The sequence below is a fragment of the Carcharhinus amblyrhynchos genome, chromosome 3 (assembly GCF_965287045.1).
Source record: "Carcharhinus amblyrhynchos chromosome 3, sCarAmb.v2.hapA, whole genome shotgun sequence".
Lineage (NCBI taxonomy): Eukaryota > Metazoa > Chordata > Chondrichthyes > Carcharhiniformes > Carcharhinidae > Carcharhinus > Carcharhinus amblyrhynchos.
The window spans coordinates 83,573,222-83,599,093 of NC_137326.1; the positions used below are offsets into that span (position 1 = coordinate 83,573,222).

The window sequence follows — 25,872 nt, forward strand, 5'->3', positions numbered from 1 at the left end:
CATTCCCAGGTGCTAATGCCCAGGGGGTCATCCTCCCACCCCCCACCCCCCAACCCTCTACGGGGCCCAAATTGCCTCCCTTCATTCCAGTGGAGTCGGGCCGCTAGTTCCCCGAATGTGGGGAGCTAGTGTAATCCCCACTGGAGCGAAACACTCTGGCTGGGTGGGAGAGGATTGTGGGTCCAGAGAAGTCAGTCCCAGGCTTGCTAATCTCACTTAAATTATGTGGAAATTATTATTTAAATCATTTCTACAACTTCCCACCGATTTCCGGCGCAGAGCAGATACTGTCGGAAATCTGGCGCTGGGAGACACAAGCAGTGTGCAAACGATCGCACAAACTGTGCAAATCGGCCACCGTGGGATTCTCCCGGCCCACTGTGTTAATTTTTTAGTCATAATGTGGATATGCCGGCGTTGGACTGGGGTAAACACAGTAAAAAGTCTGACAACACCAGGTTTTAGTCCAACCAATTTATTTGATAGTAAACTCACTAGCTTTTGGGTTAGCCCTTTCGTCAGGTGAATGGAGAGTTCTGGCCTCGGACAGAGCATATAAAGCACAGACAGTTTACAGATTACTGATTAGAATGCGAATCTTTACACCTAACCTGCTGTTCAAGTCCTGAAGTGGCCGTCAATGTGAGTGGAAGGAGCACTGATCACAGGTTAAAGAGATGTGTATTGTCTCCAGACAGCACAGTGAATGAGGTTTTGCAAACCCAGGCAAGTCACAGGGGTTACAGATAGTGCGACATGAACCCAAGATCCCTGTTGAGACCGTCCTCATGTGTGTGGAACTTGGCTATCAGTCTCTGCTCAGCAACTCTGCGCTGTCGTGTGTTGTGAAGGCCGCCTTGGAGAATGCTTACCCAAAGGTCAGAGGCTGAATGCCCGTGACCACTGAAGTGTTCGCCAACAGGAAGGGAACAGTCTTGCCTGGTGATTGTCAAGCGATGTTCGTTCATCCGTTGTCGTAGCGTCTGCATGGTCTCCCCAATGTACCATGCTTCGGGACATCCTTTCTTGCAACGTAAGAGGTAGACAATGTTGGCCGAGTTGCAAGAGTATTTACCATGTACCTGGTGGATGGTATTCTCACGTGTGATGATGGTATCCATGTCGATGATCCGGCATGTCTTGCAGAGGTTGCTGTGGCAAGGTTGTGTGGTATTGTGGTCACTGTTCTCCTGAAGGCTGGGTAGTTTGCTGCGAACACTTCAGTGGTCACGGGCATTCAGCCTCTGACCTTTGGGTAAGCATTCTCCAAGGCGACCTTCACGACACACGACAGCGCAGAATCGCTGAACAGAGACTGATAGCCAAGTTCCGCACACATGAGGACGGTCTCAACAGGGATCTTGGGTTCATGTCGCACTATCTGTAACCCCCGTGACTTGCCTGGGTTTGCAATACCTCACTTACTGTACTGTCTGGAGACAATACACATCTCTTTAACCTGTGATCAGTGCTCCTTCCACACACATTGTCAACCACTTCAGGACTTGAACAGCAGGTTAGGTGTAAAGATTCGCATTCTAATCAGTAATCTGTAAACTGTCTGTGCTTTATATGCTCTGTCTGAGGCCAGAACTCTCCATTCACCTGACGAAGGGGCTAACCCGAAAGCTTGTGAGTTTACTATCAAATAAATCAGTTGGACTAAAACCTGGTGTTGTCAGACTTTTTACTTAATTTTTTAGCACAGTGGGATGGGAGAATCGTGGCCAAAGTCTTGTGTCCTGTAATTATTAAGTGGATCATAAAATTATGATTTGAGGATATCATCATATGAACATTCCACACATTCATGTGAAATCCCTTCCAGTTATTATACTGTAGTGATGGGTTTGCATGTGTTAGAGTCTTATTAAAATAGTAAACTGATATCCCAAACTGTAAATTCAAGGCAACGGGAGTAATGGATACCTGGGAGTGACTGCAAATAGTAGCTCCGGGTGGAGATAGCACCATAAACCATGAGGATGAAGCTGAATATATAGCTGTCATCTGAACTGTGAGATCTGATAACTGCCCATTAGATTTACAATGCGTATGGTACAGAGCATGAGATCATTTCAGTTTAGAGTTTTAGTTTGCTGACAGCAGTTATTCTGGCAGATGTCAATAGTTAGTGTGCTGCTGGTTTTCGAATGATGAAGGATTAATTATTTTGAAATGATCATTTCAAGCTCATGAAGAATTAATCAACCATTGATAATCAATAAAGCATATAATGAAAATATATGTTGAAGAAAATGCACGTGCAATTTTAGGGCAGTTCTCAATTGCTGTCAGAAACCTTAAGGATAATCAAAGGATTAATGTGTGTATTGTTTTTGTGAACATTTGCTGATTTATCAATTTTAACCAATGTGATCTTCCCATTCCTGATGCACAGTTCAATGATTTATTACTGCAGTCAAGCTCACCAACACATCTCTTTCAAATGAAACTAGAGAGATATTTTAATCAGTTGAACAGACAGATTTATTGCCAGGAACATTGGAAACCATTGTCTCTATAGGACAATTACCTATTTGGCAGTTTCAACTTTCACATAGCCTATTAACCTAATGTTAACTTTTGTTTCTACTGTAATTTGAGCTTAATCTGTGAAGTTCGTAAAATATTTCTAAATTGAAAGATAACCTTATGTTTTTTTTATGCTGCTTTATGAATTTGAATTAAAACATGCTCACAATTTTGATGTTATGTGGATACTCTTATTAATAAATTCAAAAAGGAATTAAGCTTGAGCGATAAAGGAAGCATTTTTGCTGCATTGTTGGCTTTGCAAAAAAATTCTCTTCTATTAGGTAGGCTCCCTATTCACTCCTGTTTTCAAGTGATTTCATTTGTAGTTCCATACGGAAGAAGTGACTCAATGCTGATTAGAGATGCAAACCTGACTTTTATCTGTAACTTAGGGATTTTTTTCCTTGCTGTTTCATATTCTGTAGGCAGTGCAACTGTGACATGTTTTTCAACACTATTTATTATTAGCTATTCAAAAAATGTAATTTTGCTTATGTCTTCTTTCGCTTCAGCAAAGTAAATATTTCGACGGTCCCCTACCAGCAATATTGCTGCACTCAAATAATTATATTTTAATTACCATGATGGCAAGATAAAAGGATGTCTACACTGCTAATACTAATCTTGGATTGACGAGTACTGACATGATTAAATAACAAAACACTAAATTCAATTTTAATTTTCATGTAATGAGTTTAAGTCACATTGTTGCTTCTCTCTTTTTCTTCCAGTTGGTTCAAAGGCAAAGGAGGGGCTAATGCTGAACAAGCCTGTTGAATTCTAAAGCACATCTGCTGCACACATTTAGAACTCAGCAGGCACCTCCATCCCTTAACAAAATTACTTCACGCCTGAATATCTCTTTGTGGATTGTGATGCTGTTTAGATGCTTTAACAGGCCTGCATGTAGGCCATATGCCCAAATATTGAGAATGGAGACTGACGCCTTGACTACGGTGAACTTTGCATCATTTTCCTAAGTGAAGAGTATAACATTGACAAGTGACATGTGATCCTCTGACCCAGAGAAGCCTTGACTGACACACTTATAGCAGCTGCAACTTGACCACACGTCTCAATAGCAGGCCTCAAAAGGCTTGTAAGAGCCAAGCACTTAGATCCTACATCTGTAGTTACAACCTGACTTGTTCTCGGAAAGTACTGAGGATATACAGATTTCTACTGAGAATGACGAAGCTGGAACCCTCAAGGCCATTAATTTAATGGGTTAATGTAACCAGAGACTATTACTCATCTTGTGAGAAAGGGTCAGAAAAAAGTTGCGTCCTCATCCCCCCTGAATGCGCCCGGGTTTCTCTGCAATGGCAGCAACATACAGACTTGTTGTCAGTACTGTGAACTATTATAACAGCATTATAATTGATCAACGCTACCAGCATACTGTACACTACTGTAATGGGTCCTGCCAAGCCTTCCCAAATACTGCTGGCAGTGACTGCAATGTGGTCCACCATGGCGTCTGTTCAGAGCTGCTGAGTCATTCACTTCTTCCCTCATCCAGCCCAAGATTCGCAAGTACGCAGGAGATGACCCACAAATTTCTACCTGCTGAAAGCGTGGCAGCTTCTGCTGATGTTGCTGCTGATGATAATCATCAACTTCTGCCTGGTGCGGCCAGGGTCAAAAAGGGAATGGGAGTGCAAGGTTTATCCAGCCTAAAGGACATTACCAGTGATGCCATAAACCTGGCCAGTGGCAAAATTAAAGAGTTTTCATTTGACAAAATGAAGTGCCCTGCAAGCCATGTGACCTTCAGGAAGGGGAGGAAAGTGAAACCAGATATGGCTAGCAGAAGATCTGCAGACTTTGATATAGCATTTAACCATATTGGCAACAATGAGAATTGCCCATCTTTTAGTTTTGCACAAAAAACAGCCATTGAGCAGAAAGAGGCGAACCTTATCACATTGCATGAACAAAATATCAGCAATGCCACACAACTGTACCTTCAAAACCTCTCAGAAGATAACCTCATCACCAAATTTTTAGGAAAGCACAAAACAGATAGCTCAGACTCAGGAGAGGACATAAAGATTTGCCTAGACATTTTACTGAAGTGCTCAGAAGACCTGAAGAAATGCACAGATATAATAAAGCAATGCATTAAGAGCAAATCCCACAATAATGATGACAGTGATGCTAGCAACAATCCAGACCTAATCTACAGAAACGTCATGGCGAGACTTTCAAGCTACCTGAAAAAGTTACCTTTCGAACTTGAACATGGGTTATCTGGACGAGATAATCAGCATGATCTTGTTGAATTGGTACACAGTCTACACAGTTTGCAGCAAATGCCATACCCTCCATTTGGGAATGACCAACCACCCAGATATGAAGATGTTGTTCAGTCAGCACCACCCCAATCTACCAAACTACCTCCTCCTCCAGCGGATACTCAGATTGTCCATCGAGCTACCAACGGCAACAATACGATACCTATCGATAAAGTTTATGGTACTTCATATAATGGTCATCTTCAAGAGAACAACATCCAAAAAAATGATTCAACTGCTATAAATCAACCCCACATACTACCTCACATAAATTGCTCTGATAACCCTTCCTCTCACGATCTGTTCCTATCCAAGAATATTGACAGTACTTCTAAGATACCCATGGAGCCTCTTTATATTCAGGAGGATTGTGATGTTGACAAGGTTTTGGAGCAGGAATCAAGAGGGAAAGATTATAATAATTTTGGGAAGGCCGAAAAACACCTTCAGCCTCAAAAGCAGGCCTCTCCTGTTGATGCTTGCAAGAGGGCAAGGGATGAGGGAGTTAGAATTATAGATAATGTGGGTGAAAATACGTCACGTGTGCAGCCAACTTCTGAATCTCCCAGCTTTTCCAGTAATGTAAGTAGAAACCATAATTCCACAGAACCTTCAATAACAAGATCAAAAGCTAAAACAGATAACAATAAGTCACATCAACAGGAAGAAATTGAGAAGCTACTGATGGATTTGGAATCCTTTTCTCAAACCATAAACATGAGGCAAGAATATGATTCTTCTAGAAACAATGACATTGACTTTAAGAATCATAGTCAGCAATCAGGACAAGTTAATTTTTTGACCACTGAGTCAGGAAGAAAACACTTAGAAGTGTCACTCAGAGAAACTGTGCCATTGTCTTCTCCCACAAAAGGAACCAATGTAAATAAAAATAACAAAACTGAAGAGGATGATGCAGCCCTGCTCTTACGCATCCTGGAGAGTATTGAGGGCTTTGCTCAGGAGCTGGTTGAACGTGGGAGTAGTAAGGGTATTTTGGCAAGAGAGAAGGAAGTAATGCGGATACTCCAAGATACATTATCACAGGCTTCTGAGTCTTGCAAAACTGCACACTCAATACAGCCAGCTGTAACTAAAGATACTGGCTCACACCTGTCAGTTCAACAGACACCTGAGGTGATCAAGGTAAGACTCAAGTTCTATGTGTTATATTTGATTTATAACTTAATTCAGTTGTTAGCCTTATTTTGAACAACTCCAATTATCAACAAGGGAAAATTAAATGGACTCCATCCCCTCGATCTTTTTTTAAATTGAAACCTATTTTGTGTGATTCTCCTTTTATGATATGTCAACTCACTCTTTTGGGAAACTTTGTTCTATTTTCTTGTTTGCTCTGATAGTTTTGCTGTCCTCTTTAATGGTTTTGTAGACTGCTGTAATGAATTGATGGTAATTAGATTCCCTTGGTTGCTCACTTGAGCACATTACCTAATTTTGTGTTTCTAAATTAGAACATTCAACTTGAATGCAGGGTGTTATCCAGTGTCATTTATGGGTAGCCATATCTAGTGTAATCCAGTGTCATTTATGGGTAGCTGTATCTGACAAGTGGGGATCATGCTGCATTCTTCCTGGAACATGCCAGAATTCTTTCCATTTCAGACCTGGAACTTCTTATTTATTTATAGTCACCGGGTTCCTGTGACAATTTTTAGAATGCAGAGAATACCCACAAATGTTGTTCTTTGGAATTGAAACAAGTGGAAAAAGTTCAGTTAACTGGTTTATTGTAGAATTTCACCTTGGTGCTAAGATCTGGATCAATTTCCTCTGGGCTATTTAGGGTGGAAAATATCCATTTTCACTTTGACAGGTCTCATATTTAACAAAAACATTGTTAAATACAAGACTTTCTTCGGCCTATATTCAAAGCAAAAGATGTGCAAGACATAGGAGGGTAGTTCACACATACGTCCATGGTATTTAATTGTGGTTGAACAACAGTCCCAGAGTCAATGAAAAAAGGATGAGTTAGCATGTGCCATTGTAAGAACATAAGAACATAAGAACATAAGAAATAGGAGCAGGAGTAGGCCATCTAGCCCTTCGAGCCTGCCCCGCCATTCAATAAGATCATGGCTGATCTGTCGCTGCTCAGTTCCACTTTCCCGCCCTCTCCCCATAACCCTTAATCCCCTCTCCTATCAAAAACCCACCAACCCGTGTCTTAAAAATATTTAGCGAGGCAGCCTCCACCACTTCAACGGGCAGAGAATTCCAGAGATTCACCACCCTTTGAGTGAAGAAGTTCCTCCTCAACTCTGTTCTAAACCGCCCCCCTTTTATCTTGAGGCTGTGCCCCCTAGTCCTATTGTCTTTTTTGAGCGGGAAGAGTCTTTCCACCTCTATCCTATCCATCCCATTCATCATCTTATACGTCTCAATGAGATCTCCTCTCATTCTTCTAAACTCTAACGAGTACAAGCCCAGTTTATTCAGCCTCTCCTCATAGCTCAACCCCCTCAACTCCGGTATCAGCCTAGTAAACCTCCTCTGCACTCCCTCCAAGGCCAAAATATCTTTGCGCAGGTGCGGCGCCCAAAAATGCACACAGTACTCCAGTTGCGGCCTCACCAATGCCCTATACAGCTGCAGCAAGACCTCCCTACTTTTATATTCAATCCCCTTCGCTATGAAGGCCAGCATCCCATTCGCCTTCCTGACCACCTGCTGAACCTGCAAGCTGGGTTTTTGCGACTCATGCACAAGGACCCCGAGGTCCCTCTGCACCGTCGCCTGCTGCAGTTTTTCGCCGCGTAAGTAATAGTCCTTCCTACCATTTTTCCTACCAAAGTGGACCACCTCACACTTGCCAACATTAAATTCCATTTGCCATTTCCTGGCCCATTCGCCCAGCCTATCTAGATCCTTCTGCAGACTCTCCACACCCTCCGCACAATTTGCCGTTCCCCCAATCTTGGTGTCATCAGCAAATTTCGACACTCTACACTCGGTTCCCTCCTCCAGATCATCTATATAAATGGTAAAAAGCTGAGGCCCCAGCACCGACCCCTGGGGCACTCCACTAGTCACCATCCGCCAATCCGAATAGCACCCGTTGACCCCCACTCTCTGCCTCCTATTTGACAACCAATCTTCTATCCACGCTAACACCTTACCCCCAACTCCATGTCCCTCGACCTTCTGCAATAACCTCTTGTGAGGCACTTTGTCAAACGCTTTCTGAAAATCTAGAAAGACCACATCCACCGGCTCTCCTCTATCCACTGCCCTAGACACATCCTCATAGAACTCCAGTAAATTTGTCAGACACGACTTCCCTTTAATGAAACCGTGCTGCATCTGCTCTATCAAGCAATTCCCTTCAAGATGCCTCGCAATTTCCTCCTTGATGACAGATTCTAACATTTTACCTACCACAGATGTTAAACTAACCGGCCTATAATTCCCCGCCTTTTGCCTGGCACCCTTCTTAAACAACGGCGTAACATTAGCCGTTTTCCAATCATCCGGCACTTCCCCGGAATCCAGCGACGTTTGGAAAATAACCACCAAGGCATCCACTATCACCTCCGCCATTTCTTTCAGAACCCTCGGATGCATTCCATCCGGTCCTGGGGACTTGTCCACAATCAGCCCCTCCAGTCTGTCGAGCACCGCCTTTCTAGTAACAGTAATGTCATTAAGACCCTCCAGTCCTACCACCTTTCTATCGCTAACACCCGGCAAATTATTCATTGTATGGGTGAAATTGGTCATAGGCAGTTATGTAAACTGGGTGATTCACAACTCCTCAAATTTTCTTTTCTATTGACTGCAGTAGATAATCAGGTGCAGTACTAACACAATACTGACTCTCCTACATTGGTTTCATGCTGCGACTCTTCTCTGATTCCCATACACATCCCATACTCATCGTCACATCAGGTGGATGATTTAAAATTGAAAATCATCTTTGCTTTTTAGTCAAAGTAAATTAATTCTCTGTAATAATTGAAACAACAGGGCTGTTGTCAAGGAAAAAATTATTCCGATTTCTGACCTGTGTTGTGTGTTGGTTGAAATATTCAATATGTGTCACATTAGTCAGAAAAAGATGGGGTAAGGGTTTCCAGCTGCTCCCACCAGAGGGATCAGCCCACCCTCACTGCGTTCCCTAGCGGTGAGATGGACAAGCCGCACAAAACGCCGTAAACATCAGTGGGACCGGAAGATCCTGCTGCTGACTCATAGTGAACCACCTGCACTGCTGGAAAACAAGCCACAGGGAGGAGAAGGAAAGTCGTCTAATCAAAATCATGCAAATTTTTTGAGAATGGAGTTTTGTTCACAAAATATATTTTTGTATTATTTTCCAAAGCATTAAATGCATGAAATTATAAATATGTCAAACCTGACTCTCTGCAAGTCACCATCAGATAAAACAGTTACTGCAGTGTAGTTGCAGTGTCGTTGCTGTGTATCAGAGTACTAATTCCAAGGTGTGGATTGACAATCGCGAATATGTGTTCAAATCTCACCATTGTAGTTTAGAAATTTGAAAAAAAAGTAAAGGTCTGTTTCTGCAAAAGTGAACATGTAACTCTTAGGTGGCCACTGAGAATGTTCTTCAGAGTAGGAAAACTGCCACAACAAGAGATCTAGCCTTATGCAAGTCCAATACCATTCCAAGATGGGTAACTGGCCATGCAAACTACTCTGCTGTACAAAACCCACTCAGTGAGGTTCAAGTAAAAGGCCTGCCACCTTCTCAGGATGATTAGGGAAGAGTAATGGATGTTGGCCTTGCCAGTGAAGCCCAAATCCCATGGTGTTTTTCAAAAATTCTTTTTTAACATAATAGTGTTGCTTATTGTGTTCATATGGAATGAGCACTGAGGAGTAGTTGGACCTGGAATGAGAACTGTTATTAGCTCATACCTTAGATCCAAGTCATCCAAAATCCAGATGCCAAAATCGAAACCTCTAGTCCAACAGTCAGCAGGCTGTGGCCCACAGTCCTGACTCCAAATAAGATTTTGTATGATTGAAACAAATGCCACCCCCCAAACAAAAAAGTATTCATATATATTCACATCAAAATGTCTCATTAGGTAAAATTTTGAGTGGGGAATCAGAATCATCTTTTACCCCATGGCAGTCAGTATTATGCGATCACTGCACCATCTTCTCTTTGATGTACAAATGCCAGTGTTAATAGCACATTTGCAAAACCATTTCCCTTCCCCTTTCAGATCATTGCACACGTTAACCCATCACATTACAACACACAATAGTAGCTCTTTCCTGGTGCATAACACCATTACATATAGGGTTAAAGGTCATCCATCCCTCACACAGGCTATTAAACTGCTTGAGGCTCACTTAAGTGCATTAGCAGAAGAATTGTTCAATTTGGATCAAAATCATTGCACATGTTCATGATTTTGTGACAAGTAATGAGAGAAGGAAATCTTCCTGAAACTGATGAGTAGTTTGCTTTTGTGGTTTAATTTAAAATCATGAAGTGAATTCCAATAAAGATGGGAAAGGAACATCACTCATAGCTGCAGAATATACATATATCTGTTTGGCTTAAGCATAGATAATATAACAACTTCAAAGGAATGCATAAGAAGGGAGTTGTCATCACATGCAACAGAAGGTGTTGACTCTGAAATTATTGGCATTATTTGCTCTCTCTCACATATCATTTCAGATATATATTACTGCAAATCTATATACACATTTAACATGTCTTTTGTTTGTGAAACATTGAAAGTAAAATCTGAGCTAAGTATTTCCATCAATAATATTTTAAGCTCCACATAAGTAACTGCAATTGGAATCATATTTAAACATCAGCCACCAGTTTATTCAAGGATCGTATTCAGATTTCAAGCTTTCAAACATTTTTAGACAGATGTAAACTACTAATGATTATGTGGTATAATCCTTTAATCTTTTCCATTACATTTCTTTGCATTCTCGTTGTTAGCATATTCAAGGATATCAAATTCTTTCAGTGAAACACCAAGCTGACATTTTAATCATTCTCCCAACTTTCAAAGTACACATCGAGATTTCACTACTTAGGAGCTAAACTGCCAGAAACACCAATGCTCTCGATGGGCGACTTGCATTTATTCTCAGTTGGGTTGGCCGGCAATCAGGGAGAAAAACATAACTAAAGAGATTAAAGAACTGAATAAAGTATGCTTGCTGTCAGCCAACATGAAGCAAAAATTCTTTGGTAGAAATGTTTTATCTTGAGCAATTTTGCTCTTACAATATCCATTACCCCCCTATTAGCTGCCTTTCTTTTTACTGCAAGATAGATTGAGTGCTAAATCAGGTCCACAAGTGCCATTATCAGGCTAAGCAAATGGCATCTATTGCAAAAGTGCATACTACTACCATGAAATGCATTGAACATATCTGCTAGCAGTACGGAAAGCAGGCTGATCATGACATCAATCAGTCTCCAATGCTAAATTGATACCTGTACTGCCATTTTGGATCTCCATACTCCAGCCAATTGCCTTTCTTATTCTTGTATAATTGTATACACGTTAAGCAACATAAAGGATCTCTCCTGCCCCAGCACTAATTAAAGGGAGCATTAACTGGGAGCTTCTTGGTACATTACTATGGCAGGGCTGGGTTCTAGCATTGACCTCCATGACTATCCACTTCCTCTATCAATGTGTCTGAAGAGCCTCCTGGACCGCTGCAAATACAGGACTTCTCTCATCCTTTTCATTTCCCCCCAAGGCCTCCAGTGCAGTATCATTCTCCCATGTTGTACTATTTTCTGTACCACTGTCAGCACCTATTCAGTCACTGTGCACTTTTCCATTAAATAGTTAAGATTAGCTTAGAGCAGTTCAGGCCAGTTTAAGAAGTGCCTGTAAGTTACAATTTTTTTTGCGTCTTGTTCAGGCATGCAACAAGGAACAGTGCATTTAACATGTATGCAACAAGTGCATGCATGCAACAAGGAACAGTGCATTTAACATGTATGCAACAAGTGCATGCACGCAACAAAGAACAGTACATTTAGCACAGGCTGCATACACTTCTGTAACCAAAAGGTATGGCAGGCAGCCAAAACTGCTCTCTCAGCACACAGAAACAGCATAGAGTCATTTTTCTTTCCATCTTGAACAAAGCATCCAAATTTTATCTGGTGGTCCTTTATGAAGCAGCTAAGATTAGAAACTCCAACAGAAGTAGTACTGTGTCCCATATCGCTTTACCTCACAAATCATGTGTTATTTTCCAAATAAGACGAGCAGAAAAGCTGAGAGCTGGGATATTACATTTTGAAGGATATTACAAGATTTCATTCTTATTGTTGAAGACTAAACACCTTAACTGAGTTTAATTTAATTTCCAGTTGTACTACGTGAGAGGGCAGAATCTTATGCCCACCCCCCTCCTTTGTGGGGGGTATACTGGTGGGGGGCATTTAATCAAACAGGAGCATGGCAGCCTTCCTGCTTCCACCCTGTTCAATTCTGTGGTGGGAAGGTCCATGGACCGGCCTTCCCACCCTAACGTCAATTGAGGTCCTTAAGGAGGCAATTAATTTAAGTCCCTGTGTATGCAGTCTGATGAGAAATGAAAGCAACCGTCAGGGGATTTGCAGTTTTCACATGCTGGGCCAACTCTACCGCAGTTAAAAACCTGTTGACCATCACATACAATCAGAGAAAAGTTCATTACTCACATAATAAGGGTCAGAAATGATTGTGCAGGATTAGGTCAGCTGCCTCCTCTACAGTCTTGCCTCCCAGTTAATTGTCAGAGGTGGACCTTTGTATTGAAACTGCAACACAATTAGCCTGGCTTTGCATTTGGACCTGATTCCAGCTCCATGGGCCTATCTCTAACATGAACTCATCTCCTGGGCACAAAAGTAAAGCAGGTAGACACCTGTAAAGCAAAGTAAAAAGTAAAGAAATGAAAAGGGGAATTTCACAGTAACTTCATTGTAGTGTTAATGTAAGCCTTATTTGTGACAAATAAATAAACTTTACTTTTAAAGATGTTTTTCCACATTGAGTTGAATTCGATCCATGAAGGTTAACAGGACAACGCTGTAACCCACAATAACTCTCAGTCCCTCAGCAATCAATGTCTACCTTCGATCAGTGTCCAAATTCCAACTGACCAGCAACCAGTTCACCAGGACTCAACTCCGAGTGTGAATTTTCAATAACTAAGTGCACCGTAAAATTGAAGTAAAGTCACTAGGAGCAGGTTATAGTAATAGTTAAACTGCAATTGGTTCACATTCTGTTACAGGGCTAGAAACAGCAACTGTAGTTGTGTAATCTGCAGCATAATGATAGTGTTAATGAGTTGAATTTATTATACAGCCCATCATGGTCTGTAGATATTGGCAATAGTATCAATGAAACAAACCTTTATATAAAAGTAGTGGAGTTCATGCATTTGCCTGACAAATAGGAATCATTGAAAATCAGTAAGTAATGTAATAAATTGTGGAACACCTTTTGCTCTAACGCATAAAGTGAAATATAGCTTTATTTCTCTGTGCAATTCAATTACTGGATTTTGCCATCTGCTACTCAAAAATTAATATGACAAAATTAAAATAAAGCCTTCAGGCAATCAAGCTTTGTATCTTAACTGATAACAGGGTTTACATGATGACAAATCACTTGTGATTCATTCCCTTGTTTTGTGACACACATTTAATTAGCAACATTCAATTAAACTATATTTATTAAGCACACAAAATTGATCAAAATTATCTGTAGTATGTTGTAACTGCCTGTGTATACCACAGAGAAATGAAGGTCTAGCAAACAGTTAGACTTGTAATGTTTCTAATGTTGACATTATTTAGCATTCAACGCGCCTGAACATGAACAGCCAAATAATTAGGGATGGCTTGAAAGAATTCAGAAATCTCATGAACGATCATGATACATGTATTAGTTCTCCTGTGGATTCAATAGAAAGCAATGCAATTACATATAGGTATTTCACTATGCTCTGCCAGACAGTGCATCCTGATGAGTGTGACCATAAGTAAGGTTAAAGCTTATACACAAAAAAAGGTCATGTTCTAGGACATGGTGGCAAGGTGGCACAGTGGTTAGTGCTGTTGCCTCACAATGTTAGGGACCCAGATTCATTTCCAGCCTCAGTTCACTGTCTGCGTGGAGTTTGCACGTTCTTCCCGTGTCTGCATGGGTTTCCTCCGGGTGCTCCGGTTTTCTCCCACAGTGCAAAGATGTGTGGGTTAGGTGGATTGGTTCTGCTAAATTGACTCTTTATGTGAGGGGGCTGGCAGGGTAAACACATACGGTTATGGAGATAGGTCCTGGGTGGGATTATTAATGGTGCAGGCTCAATGAACCGAAAGGTTGCCTTCTGCGTTGTAGGGATTTCATAACATTTTACTTGTTGGATGTGGACATTAAGTGGAAATTTCCTATACTGGGTTTGCAGCTTGTTGGAATTTATAAAATTCACAATGACTCTGGCAAAGATTGGTCATACATTTTCAATTATATCTGTAATATTTTAATTTTGATCGACTACTGATCGAATTTGGAAGAATAAGTATCAGATAATGCTGCAGCCAAGTTTACGTATTCCTTTCTCATTAACGCAATGCTGGTAACAATCAGAATTTTTGCAAGTCAGTGCAAAATCTGATTCTCATTCGCTATCAAGTTGAAATGTGTTAACATTGCATGAAAGATATTGCGTATATTTTGTATAGGGAAGGTGCTCCAGGGTTCCTGTTTTTAACAGTGCTTAATGTTCAAGTAGAACCATTGATAAGGCCAGCGTTGCTATTGACATTTGAACACAGAAATCTGGTTGCGTTACTCAATCTTTCTGCTAAGGCGTGACCTGTTTACATTTCAGCAGCACTTTAATATTAGATCTATTAGCAATCCCACTGACGCCATTTATGTTGCTGAAGAAGACAGCTGTTAGTTGAGGAATTCCCACTGTGACAGAGTGATGCTGCATCTTTGGGCCTTTTTTGGCTCAGGGAAGCAAAGAGCATAGAATGGCAGCACAGCTGAATAAATGAAACCTTGGAACTTGAATATATCTATTTGAAGTAGGTGCATGTGTCAATATAGAAGGCATTAATATGTAATGCATTGGTCTTTGTATTTTGGTGATTTCCAATTGAGATGTGAATTTGAATGTGAGCCAACTTTTGTTTACATTCATTGCAGAAGCCATGTGTATTTTTTTTTGGATTGCCTGAGGGCTGTTCTTACATCTTTTAGATGACATCCCTCTGCGCACACTGGAATTATATTTTATCACAAAGTAATTACTGAAATGTCTCTTATGTCCCAAAGCTCTATGTTTGGCTTCAGTAAAGTATGATAACGCTGCTCAACATTGATGTGCATGTGTTGTACGTCTAAAAAACATCACTTGTGAGCTGATGGAGACGTCATTATATGGATGATTTGCAGGGCTCATTTGTAGCATTGTGAATCCTGTTTGTTACCTCTAATATGAAGTATGGTGATTCCTTTAAATCAGTGGTGGGTACAGGTGGTCCATCTGAGTTCTGATTGTGCATAGATATTTTGTTGACCATTTCCCATGCACAGGATTACCACATCTCATTGATTCCATCCACATAGCTTTTTTCCTATCGATATGCCTGAAGAGATCTGCGCATAAAACAAAGGCAAGCGAAGTGTGGTGCGTGCTGACTGCACACAGCATTAACTGTGAGAGATGTGTGTTCCCTCTGCATCACAATTGGAAATATTTATTTTGTATTTATCATTTGAAGTTGATCATTTTATTAATATATAAATGATTATGCCTTTTTATGACTTATGAAATATTCGGCAAGTGTTAAATGTGTTCAATTTTATTCATATGGTCTTGGTCCATAAGCAAGCCTGATTTCAATCTTGTGGCCCATTTGAGATGGAGGAGCATGCCCACTCACTAGCCCAGCTTACCCATCCCTCACCTATGAAGGTCTTTGGTAATCTAAAAATAGCCTGAATTCAATTAGCCTTTAATAGCTAGATCTCCTCACTAGATCACTAAAGTCCATAATACGCTAACAGGTTCACAGTAACTCTTTGCTTACCTTATTGCGTATCAAATCAAACTAATCTTCTGATTTGTATATAGTATTTATTGTGTTTAAACAATAACAACTGTTAGAACATATTTCTGAACATTTCCACTTATTTTGTTAAAAAAAAAAGTTCCAAAGTCTATCCTAATGCTGATCTAAATTACCTCCACGCAATTATACCAAAATCTTATTCCAAGTCAGTGGCCCTGGAACATTGGAGACAGGTTACATGTAGTCTCAATTCCACTTGTCATTACCTTGCTTAAAGACTTCTAAGTTAAAATGCATGGCTAATATGTGTTGGACATTATTGAGACATATTCTGCAGACATATTCTGACCAGATGAGTGCTGAAGACTTCATTGCTCACAAATTAACCAGGTTTTTCATTTTGTGAATGGTTAACAGTCCTAATGCATAAATGATGCTGCATCAATTTATTCGGGGTTTTGGACCACAATCAGCCTGAATGGTAAAAGCCCTAATGCAAAAAAAACTCAAACTATTGAAATAGAAGCAACCTTCTTCCTCATGTATATTCCAATTGCCGGATTTCTCCTTCACTTTGTTTTTTTTTGAATTGCCCCCAACTTTTTCTCCTCTTCAGTTCATATATAGATTAATGCTTGAATATCGCAATGGGTGCCAACCACTCTCTTATCCACCATTCATTTCTATAGCTATGAAGCAAGACAGTGGGTGTGAGCTGGGCACCAATATTATCAAGCCCAATCCAACCATTATCTGGCACATGAATTGCACAAAGCAACTCAGACCATTGGACAGTGAAAGAGTGTGAACAACAACTGATGTTTTTCACTCATCAGATCAGCAATGACTGTAACACTATGGCTGGAATTCTCCTGTCCCACGGGAATTGTAGCAGTAGAGGGGTGGGGGGTGGACCATGCAAAAGGTTCATTGACCTTGGGCAGGATTCTCCAGTTTTGAGGTGAGCGTGGTCAGGGAATCCCGCCTCATATTCTACACTCTTCTTTCCTTCCCTATGTACAGTATGCGTTGTTTTCTTGCTCTGCAAGAAACAATACTTTTCACTGCATATTAATACATGTGACAATAATAAATCAATTCAAATTAAAATCAAAAGCGCTGGAAGGCCAATTGCACTTTTTTTTTAGCCAAAATCAGCAAACCAGGCACAGATCAACATTTCCAACCATGCATAACACACAAAAGTTCTTTTATGTTGGTCATCACATCCTCTCCATTTTTAAACTTGTGGGATCCCAGAACTATGAAAAACTTATAGATTATAAGTGAATAGTAGAATTTTGATAAAGGGGTACTGCCCCAAACATCCTATTTCTTTAAAAAAAACTAGAAAATAATTCCTTTAAAATGAAACATGATTGGCAGAATCAAAAGTTTAAGTCCTCTCATCTTGGCTCACAAGGTTGATTATAACACATTCGTAATCTTGTTTCTTAGGAATTATAATCTGGGTACTGCTGTCAGCCTAAAGAACATGCAATAGGCACTCACCAGCATTTGATCAACTAGTGACTGAGCTACCCCTTATGAGGAATGCTTCTTTCAACCTGTAATCAGAAAAGTGTCTCCAAACACAGTCTGCAACACTTGTCCGCACTCTCTCAGCTACAATCGATGCCCACTTTCTACTGCACTGCTAGCTTATTTTCCACAAACTTTGTTGACAAAGTTCAAATAAAGTGCAACCAATTCATTCACCTACTCTGTTTCATGTGAATGATGTTGGTATCCTTTCCCACAGAGCTTTCTTTCAATTAGGTCCAATTTCCAGCCCCTAACCTGTGTCATTTTCTGAATGATTACTCCGTCGATGTCATGTATACTGGCTGGCAGGCTGCTGGTTGCCAGTGGAAGCAATGTGGGATTAAGGTGGCCCTGTGATGAACTCAGCTACTCGTTCTGCTGCTACTTGTTCCTATGGATAGCTGGCAGTGCCCACTCTGTCGCTTCATTAGGACTGCTGTAAGGGACCCCCTTAGCTTGGCGCTGAGGTGAACATCTGCTTCAGTAATGCACCCGCTCTGGGCACTTTCCCTGATTTTTAACAGAGTACACTTGAGGGCAATGATAAGGCCCAGAAAGCTCTGCATCAATGAGTTGCCCCCAGTAGTTTGAAAACAAGACCTCTCTTTGATTTGAACATATGCATTCTTGAGAGATTTGAATCCAAGTCCTTTGGGTCATAAAGATCACATTGGTCCACCTGATATCAGTTGCTAATAGAGTCCATAGAAACCCTACAGTGCAGAAAGAGGCAATTCGGCCCATCAAGTCTGCACTGACTCTTTGAAATCTGCATCTTATCTAAATCAAGGTTGTTGTTACTGAGAAGTCTCCATTTTCTATCAATATTGCAACACAAGCCCTCTTCCCTGCTCTCCTAGGTAAGAATGCAACTTACTGCCAGCTGCTAAGCTAGTGTGACTTCTCCATTGGCCAGCCTTTGTGAAGTATTAGCTCTCAGAATACACATACCAAAACCCAGCAGGCTCTTCCTAAAAGCATTTTGAATTTCCCATTAATGTGTCTGCTCAGCAATTTCTACGTTTGCACAACCACATTACTCAATGGAAATAACAACTCCTATCACACAGACCTTACTCTTTACCAACTGTAAAAAGACTAATTAATTCAAACTTTGGTCTTTATAATGACAGAACATTCTGATATTTAACTTTTTTGGAATATTCTTAATATCAAAATGAAGGCACCTAAGATAAGAATCAGCTTTAAGATCAATAAGCAACTCTTCAAGCCATTTCACAGCTTCTCTGACTTGACCTGCAATGGAAGATCGATGGGCTCTTGCTGAAGAGGCTTAAGAAACTCTGCATAGTTCAGAATTCCATTGGAGACGCACTGTCGCCACTGTGAAAAACAAAACGTGCATCTTCTGAGGTCATTACTGGGTGCTGGAATACCTTCTCAGAATATGATCTGCTTCTGGCATGAGCAAGGTATGAAAAGTTATGCTGGCAGCCTCTTACAGTGCCATATGTCTATGATTAAACCTGACGTGTTAATCTCAGTAGTTAACAAGCAGCTTGTTGCGTGCATGATAATCTGAAGGATATTGCCCTCTTGACCTGTGCTTTAACCATGACGTTGACACACTGATTTTTCTTTCCATGAGGCAAACCCCTTTGTGCAGAGATTAAGCCAATATTCCTGAACCACTAGTTTGAAAGTGGCCTTTTTAATCAAATTACAACATGTAATTATTGAAGCATGGTGTTTAGGAGCTGTAAAAAATAGACTTTGTAAAACCAAATGCTGCTGAAATTGTCAATATTTGCAGCATTAGGTTTGCCGCCTTAGATCAATAGACATAAATTAATGGAGTTCAATAAATTGATACCTGATGCTATTGGAATGTTGAATGACTTCACTGGATTATTTACAAAAGCTGTGCCATTGATATCCCCACTTCTGTTTAAACTGCTACTGAAATATTCAACCATGCATTTCTAACCTCCAGACCTGATAACGTTTCCATAGTTGGTTTCCCCATTTTCTGCCACCCACAAACTTTAACTCATTAAAAACTCTATTGCTCATGTTCTGGACCACATTGTCCCATTCACCCATCACACCATCTTGGCTGTCAATTTACCAATGCCTCAATTTTGACATTCTCCCCTTGTGTTCAAGTTCCTCCACAATCTCACTCCTCCCCATCTCTGCAACGTTCTCCAGCTCTATAACCCTCCAATATCTCTGAAGTCCTCCAAATCTGGACTCGCGTGCATTCTCACCATTGTTAATTGGCTCTTTAATCAATTAGGCCTCAAACTCAAGATTTCCTTCCAACTTCTCTATCTACAGCTTTCTCCTTAAGACCCTCCTTATAACTTACCTGTTTGACCAAGCTTTTACTTACCTGTTGTAATCCTGGTTCAATGTCAAATTTTTATGTTCAATCTTATTATTCACCATATAAGATGCCAGGCAATTGCAAGTAACTTACTAATAATTTAAGTAATCTTACAATTAATTTTTTTATTGATAATTTAAACTGTTTTATAGAAGCAAGAAAAGTGTATCCCAAGTGCCATTCATCTTATGGGGATGAAATTAGGCATTGCCATGATACTAAAAGGACAAAGCAAGGATTAATATCGGACTGGGGAAGCCCATGTAGTGATGAGAAGAATCTCATGATGACAGATTGTGTGCAGTAGAGTTTGGAAGGAGCCAGCATGCAGAATTGTACCTTGAAGATGTATATAGTTGTGGGTTAAATTAAATGGTCTATGTTCAAGTCTCCAGACCTCTTTGTGTGACACCAACTAGTAGGCAAGTGTATGGATAAAATACCAACAATTATAAAAGAATTATAATCATATACTATACATGCATTATAAAGTTGCAACAATCAAAATAAATTTAAGACAGCTACTAAAAGATCAAATGAAGGAGTTTCTTTGCACAGAAATTGCTTAAAACCAATAGCACTGACACATTTGAGTTGAGGCTGGATACATACACAAGAGAGAAGGGAATAAACGGATTATGGGGAAGATGGGGAAGAGGATGTTCATGAGGGTTGGAAATGCCAGCATAAGCAAGTTGAGATGGATGTCCTGGTGTTGAGATGATGTGGTGTTGTTGCTATTTCTTTTTCCACACTCAGTGGAGCAGACTTTCCTCTGTTTCCACAGCTAGTTTTCCCTGGAACAGATCACTGCCCTTTCGTCAAAAGCTTATAGATTGAGAAGTGCCACTTCACATCAAGCATGGCTGACCAGGAGTCTCTCTCGCTCTTACCGCCTGCCATTGCCTTGTGTTGGAAGGATTTTGCAGGTTGATACTCAACCTGTTGGCCACATTATAAATGCACCTTCCTTGGCCACCAAGTCCTGGAGTGGGACTCGAATCGGGAGTTTCTGGCTCAGAGACAGGGATGCTACCCACTGCATCACAAGATGTCGTGTAATTTATATGTATTTCTATGCAATATTTGGATGCTTGAAGCTGTTACATTTTAGGCATTTTACAAAAGCCTCTTCATCTCTTAAAATGGAGTTTTGCAGCTTGCTATTTTCCCTGTTCATTGATGCTATGATCGCTTATGTTTCTCTTACGGTAACAGTTCTACAGATGGAAGGTGGCTCATCCAGTGGGCTGTTGTCTGACACGTCAATGAAGGGATTGGTTGTGTTATGCTGTGATGGCTCACTGTTTTTGAATGTTCTTCTTTTCATGACAGTTTTTCTCACATTAGGTCAGGTTCTTTGGGAGTTGGGGGATAGTATTCAACTGGTGTGCTTTGAGGACTTTTAATGACAGACGATGTGCTTTCAATACTGCCTCGTATCTGGTAAATGATGAACACATTTGTGTGTGCAAGACATACCTCTCTTATTCATGCAGTCATAGTATGCAAGTTCCTAATGCATATGGATAACTGGATGAATCAGGTATCCCTGAGGCCACAGGATGACTTATGATTATGGAGGTCAAGAGGCCTCATTTCCTGCTTGCTAAGGTGTTGAACAGCCACTATGGCATCTGAGGTCAGACAGTCTAAAGTTAATTCCCAAAAGGTGAGTCTTATGCTCCTACTGAATAGAATTATGCCTCCTCATGCCAACTGTACAAACATTAAAGGCTGCAACAGACAGCACACAACTACTTGTTCTTAGGTTGTTAGGTTTATAGTACACTGTAGCAGTATTTGAAGACAACACATTTCATACTAAATTACTTCCAACTCGAGAGCTTCAGACCATTTCAGTCTCTAGGGTGGAGTGTCAGGAGTGAATGTTGTTGCTTTATGTCAATCTCTGATCAAGCTGTCAAAAATCTAGTAATATATCTAAAATCTTCTATAATTTAGTGGCATAGTTATAAAGTTAAATCTCCATTACAGAGCATATGTTCACTTCATTTAGGTGGAAAACTGCATGTATTCTGCGCTCCCTTTAACACTTACTTACAAAGGCAATCTACTCTACATCACTCCTATAAAAATCCTGCTAAGGACTCCACAATTAAAAGATTAAAAGGGCTTCTTTTAACAGATTGTAAGATAAAACTCTTATTTTCTCTAATTGAAGAAACCACTATTTGAAAGAAGTCACTGGACCAGGAATTGACAGCTGCATGGTAGAATTGTGGAACATTAATCACAGTTGAATTTTTATAATTTTCATTAATCTTACTTCGAAGAAATAAAGAGCACATTCTCCTCTAAAGCAGAAGATTGTTGATTCAATATCCAGTCCAGTACTTCAACACATAGGCTACGCTTTTCTGGCCTTGCTGTGCCTGGCGTAGATCGCACCAATCCTGGAAAATAGCATGCGGCTTTAAAAAGGGGTTTGGCACTTGTCCCTATCCCTTGCTGCTGGCGCAAACCGGATCTTGCCAAAAAAGGTTGAGAGGCTGATTAGCATATTTAAAATAACATATGAATGCACTTAGCCCATTCAACTCAGGATTCTCATAGCTCCCATGATCTTCCGACCTTGGGAAGGTCGGAAGGAGCAAGGATTCGACAAGAATCACAGTGGGTGATTCCAATGGAGACTAGGCATGATGACTGTGCCAGGGAACTCAAAGGCCACTGAAGACCTGGGTGGTCGGGGGAATGACTGAGTGGGGGTCATGAAGGGTGGGCTGTGATGGGGATGCTATGCAGGGGGGCTATGCAGGGGTGGGGCATGAAGGGGGTATGTCAGGGGTCATGAAGGGGGACCCATTAAAAGGGTCCCAGTGCCCAATGCTGGTGGTCTGTGTTGGGGAGGGCATGTGGGAAAATATGTCACTGATGAAGGAGATGGTGCCCCAATGTCCACGGTGGGGAGGGAGAGGCTCTTCCAGTGCACTGAGATTGGGATGCCCTTTCAAAATGGCGCCTGATTGCTTTGCATCCAGGCTCAGCGGTATGTCTAGGCCCCACCCTCCCAGAACTGGTGCAGAACTCACCACTCCCCCAAAAAGTAACGTGTGAGATAGTTGCGGTCTGATCCGTGCCAGACAGACAGGCACGGATCGCTCCAGTTTTCTCGCTCTTATGATACTTAAGGCAGAATTCTCCCAAAATGTTTCTAACAGCAGGAATAATGGAGTGATCCGCACTGGTGTCTTAGGCACTGGCCAACCGCAAACCTCCCACACTCAATGGGTGGAATTTTTCCCCAAAGAGCGCAATCTTAGCGGCCGTTCACATCACATTTCTTCTGCAGCAAGGGCGGAGAATCTGGCGCCAAGCCAAATATCAGTTCACTGCTGAATGATGAAAAATCCCATCAGCGTTAATGGTTGTAACAGTCCGTCCTAAGTGTTGAACAGGCGAGAAAATGATAGGTTTTCTCGCTGTTTCTTTTTTCAGCGAGATAAGTAACAGGAATTTACAGCACTCTGTGCAAGCCAGAAGCCATCATGTAATTCTCGCCAGTGCAGTGGGATGGAGCCTCAGCTCACCTGTCAGGCCAGCTGCTGAGCTCTAAGGGCACCCTTGCTCACATAGTAAGTTATCACAACACCCTGATACCCCGCCCCCCCACCCCCGATTGCCACCTCAAACATTCCCCCCATGACTGCCATCCTAGACATCACCTCTCCACCCCCACCGATCACCATCCTACTGACTGCCACCCACCCCCTTGATCACCAACCCAGACGGTCAACCTCCAGCTTCAGAGATCCCCCTCCCCCGCCATTCCCACCCCCCTACAGAGCTTCCATCTCCCTCCCCCATCAATTTCCACCCCCTCAGGCCTTGCTCCCTCAAGCCCACCCCATTGGCACTGCCTTTCCTGACCACCAGCGGGCTTCAGTGGCCTCTATTCCCACTAGTGAGGCCTTCATGCCTGGTCCCCCTTGGTAGGCACCATCTGTGATCCTCACCATTGAGGACCTCAACCAACATGGGGGCTAAAATAAGTGAGCCCGGATGATAGTGTCTGGGGCTCATTAATGACATGTTAATCATGTCATTACCATTGAAATCAGCTTGCGCCCTTTCTGGGTGCAAAGCTGCTTTTGCCCACAAAACAGTGCCAGCAAGATAATGATAGGTGATAAATCGGACGTGAACCCAATTTGTTTTGCTCTCGCTCTATCTTACCGGCTCAGCACTCACAAGCTGTAATATCGCACACAGTCACTTTCAGGAGAGTTTCATGCCAATGCTCAGGAGGATGGGGCCTAAACATGTCAGTAACCGCAGCTTCAGAGTGCTCAGGAACTATTGCATAAGTACGCCCAATCTTACAATGCACTGGGATACATCTCCCTCGTCCCATGGACAACAGGACCCCACCACCCTCATTGGCAGCATGTTCTCCCAATCCCTCCTCGACATGGGTTGCCAGTTTCGGGGCCTTCCCAATGGGACTCCAGCAGGACCGCCCGCCTTTCCTCCTTGGCACTGCCCCGGCATACTGGTGTTGTCTAACTGGCACACTGATAGTGCCAACTAACACCGCTGGGCTATCCAGTAACCACTGCCGAGCACTGCCAGTGCGCCAGTTGAGCACTGCCAGGTGGGCACTTCCTGATGGGCCCTTCCCATCCATGCCCCCTGACAACCCAGGGTCTTCATGGCCTCCGAACCCCGTGGCGTGACCATCACGTCAGATCTCTGCTAGTGGAGACCAGTATTGAATCTCACTGTTATAGCATCATGCCCGGAGGCTGGAGAATTCCGTACGCTGGGAGTTGAATGGGTTCTGTATATTTAAATGCTACTTTAGCTATGCTAATCAACCTCACACCCAGAACTGGTTCATGCTATTAGGGAGGGTCTGGGAGAATTGCAAATTGTTTGGCACTGGGCATGAAATGAACTTTTATGCCTGCACATAATTCTCTGGGATTAGTGCAATGCGTGCCAGGCATGGCAAGGTCATTTTTTTGGGAAAAGTCCTCCCATAATCTATAGTAACATTGTGACGGGATGAGGGACTGCTACATTGTTTAGATGCAAATGAGATGTTTGACCCTGACTGCCTATCCAATGGGTCAAAATGGATAGAACATAGTACATAGAAAAACTACAGCACAAACAGGCCTTTCGGCCCACAAGTTGCGTTGAACATCTCTACCTGCTAGGTTTACCTAAAACCCTCAATCCTACTAAGTCCCGTGTACTCATCCAGAAGTCTCTTAAAAGACCCTATCGAATCCACCTCCACCACCACCGCCGACAGTCGATTCCATGCACCCACCACCCTCTGAGTGAAAATCTTACCCCTGACATCTCCTCTGTACCTACTCCCCAGCACCCTAAACCTGTGTCCTCTTGTGGCAGCCATTTCAGCCCTGGGAAAAAGCCTCTGAGAAGCCACCTGATCAATACCTCTCAACATCTTGTACACCTCTATCAGGTCACTTCTCATCCTTCGTCTCTCCAAGGAGAAAAGACTGAGTTCTCTCAACCTATCCTCTTAAGGCAAGCCACCCAATCCAGGCAACATCCTTGTAAATCTCCTCTGCACCCTTTCAATGGCTTCCATATCCTTCCTGTAGTGAGGCAACCAGAACTGAGCACAGTTCTTCAAGTGGGGCCTGACTAGGGTCTTATAAAGCTGCAGCATTCTCTCCTGACTCCTAAACTCAATTCCTCGATTGATGAAGGCCAGTACACCATACGCCTTCTTAACCACATCCTCCACCTACAAAGCCGATTTGAGAGTCCTATGAACCCGGACCCCAAGATCCTTCTGATCTTTCACATTGCCAAGAGTCTTACCCTTTATATTCCTTCATTCCATTTGACCTGCCAAAATGAACCACCACACACTTATCTGGGTTGAAGTCCATTTGCCACTTCTCCGCCCAGTCTTGCATCCTATCTATGTCACGCTGCAACTTCTGACATCCCTCCACACTATCCACAACACCTCCAACCTTTGTGTCATCGGCAAACTTACCAATGCATCCCTCCACTTCCTCATCCAGGTCATTTATAAAAATCACAAACAGCAAGGGTCCCAGAAC

General features: G+C 41.9%; 1 protein-coding gene across 2 annotated transcripts in view; it reads left to right on the top strand.

Annotated features, from left to right (window-relative positions):
- Positions 1-25,872, top strand: part of ppp2r3a (protein phosphatase 2, regulatory subunit B'', alpha) — a 349,273-nt gene that overhangs the window by 166,098 nt on the left and 157,303 nt on the right. For both annotated transcript variants that reach the window (XM_080185443.1, XM_080185445.1), the window contains exon 3: positions 3,270-5,981. In XM_080185443.1, coding sequence (XP_080041569.1) covers positions 3,840-5,981 — 2,142 coding nt within the window. In that variant the 5' untranslated portion in view covers positions 3,270-3,839. The remainder of the gene's footprint in view (positions 1-3,269; positions 5,982-25,872) is intronic.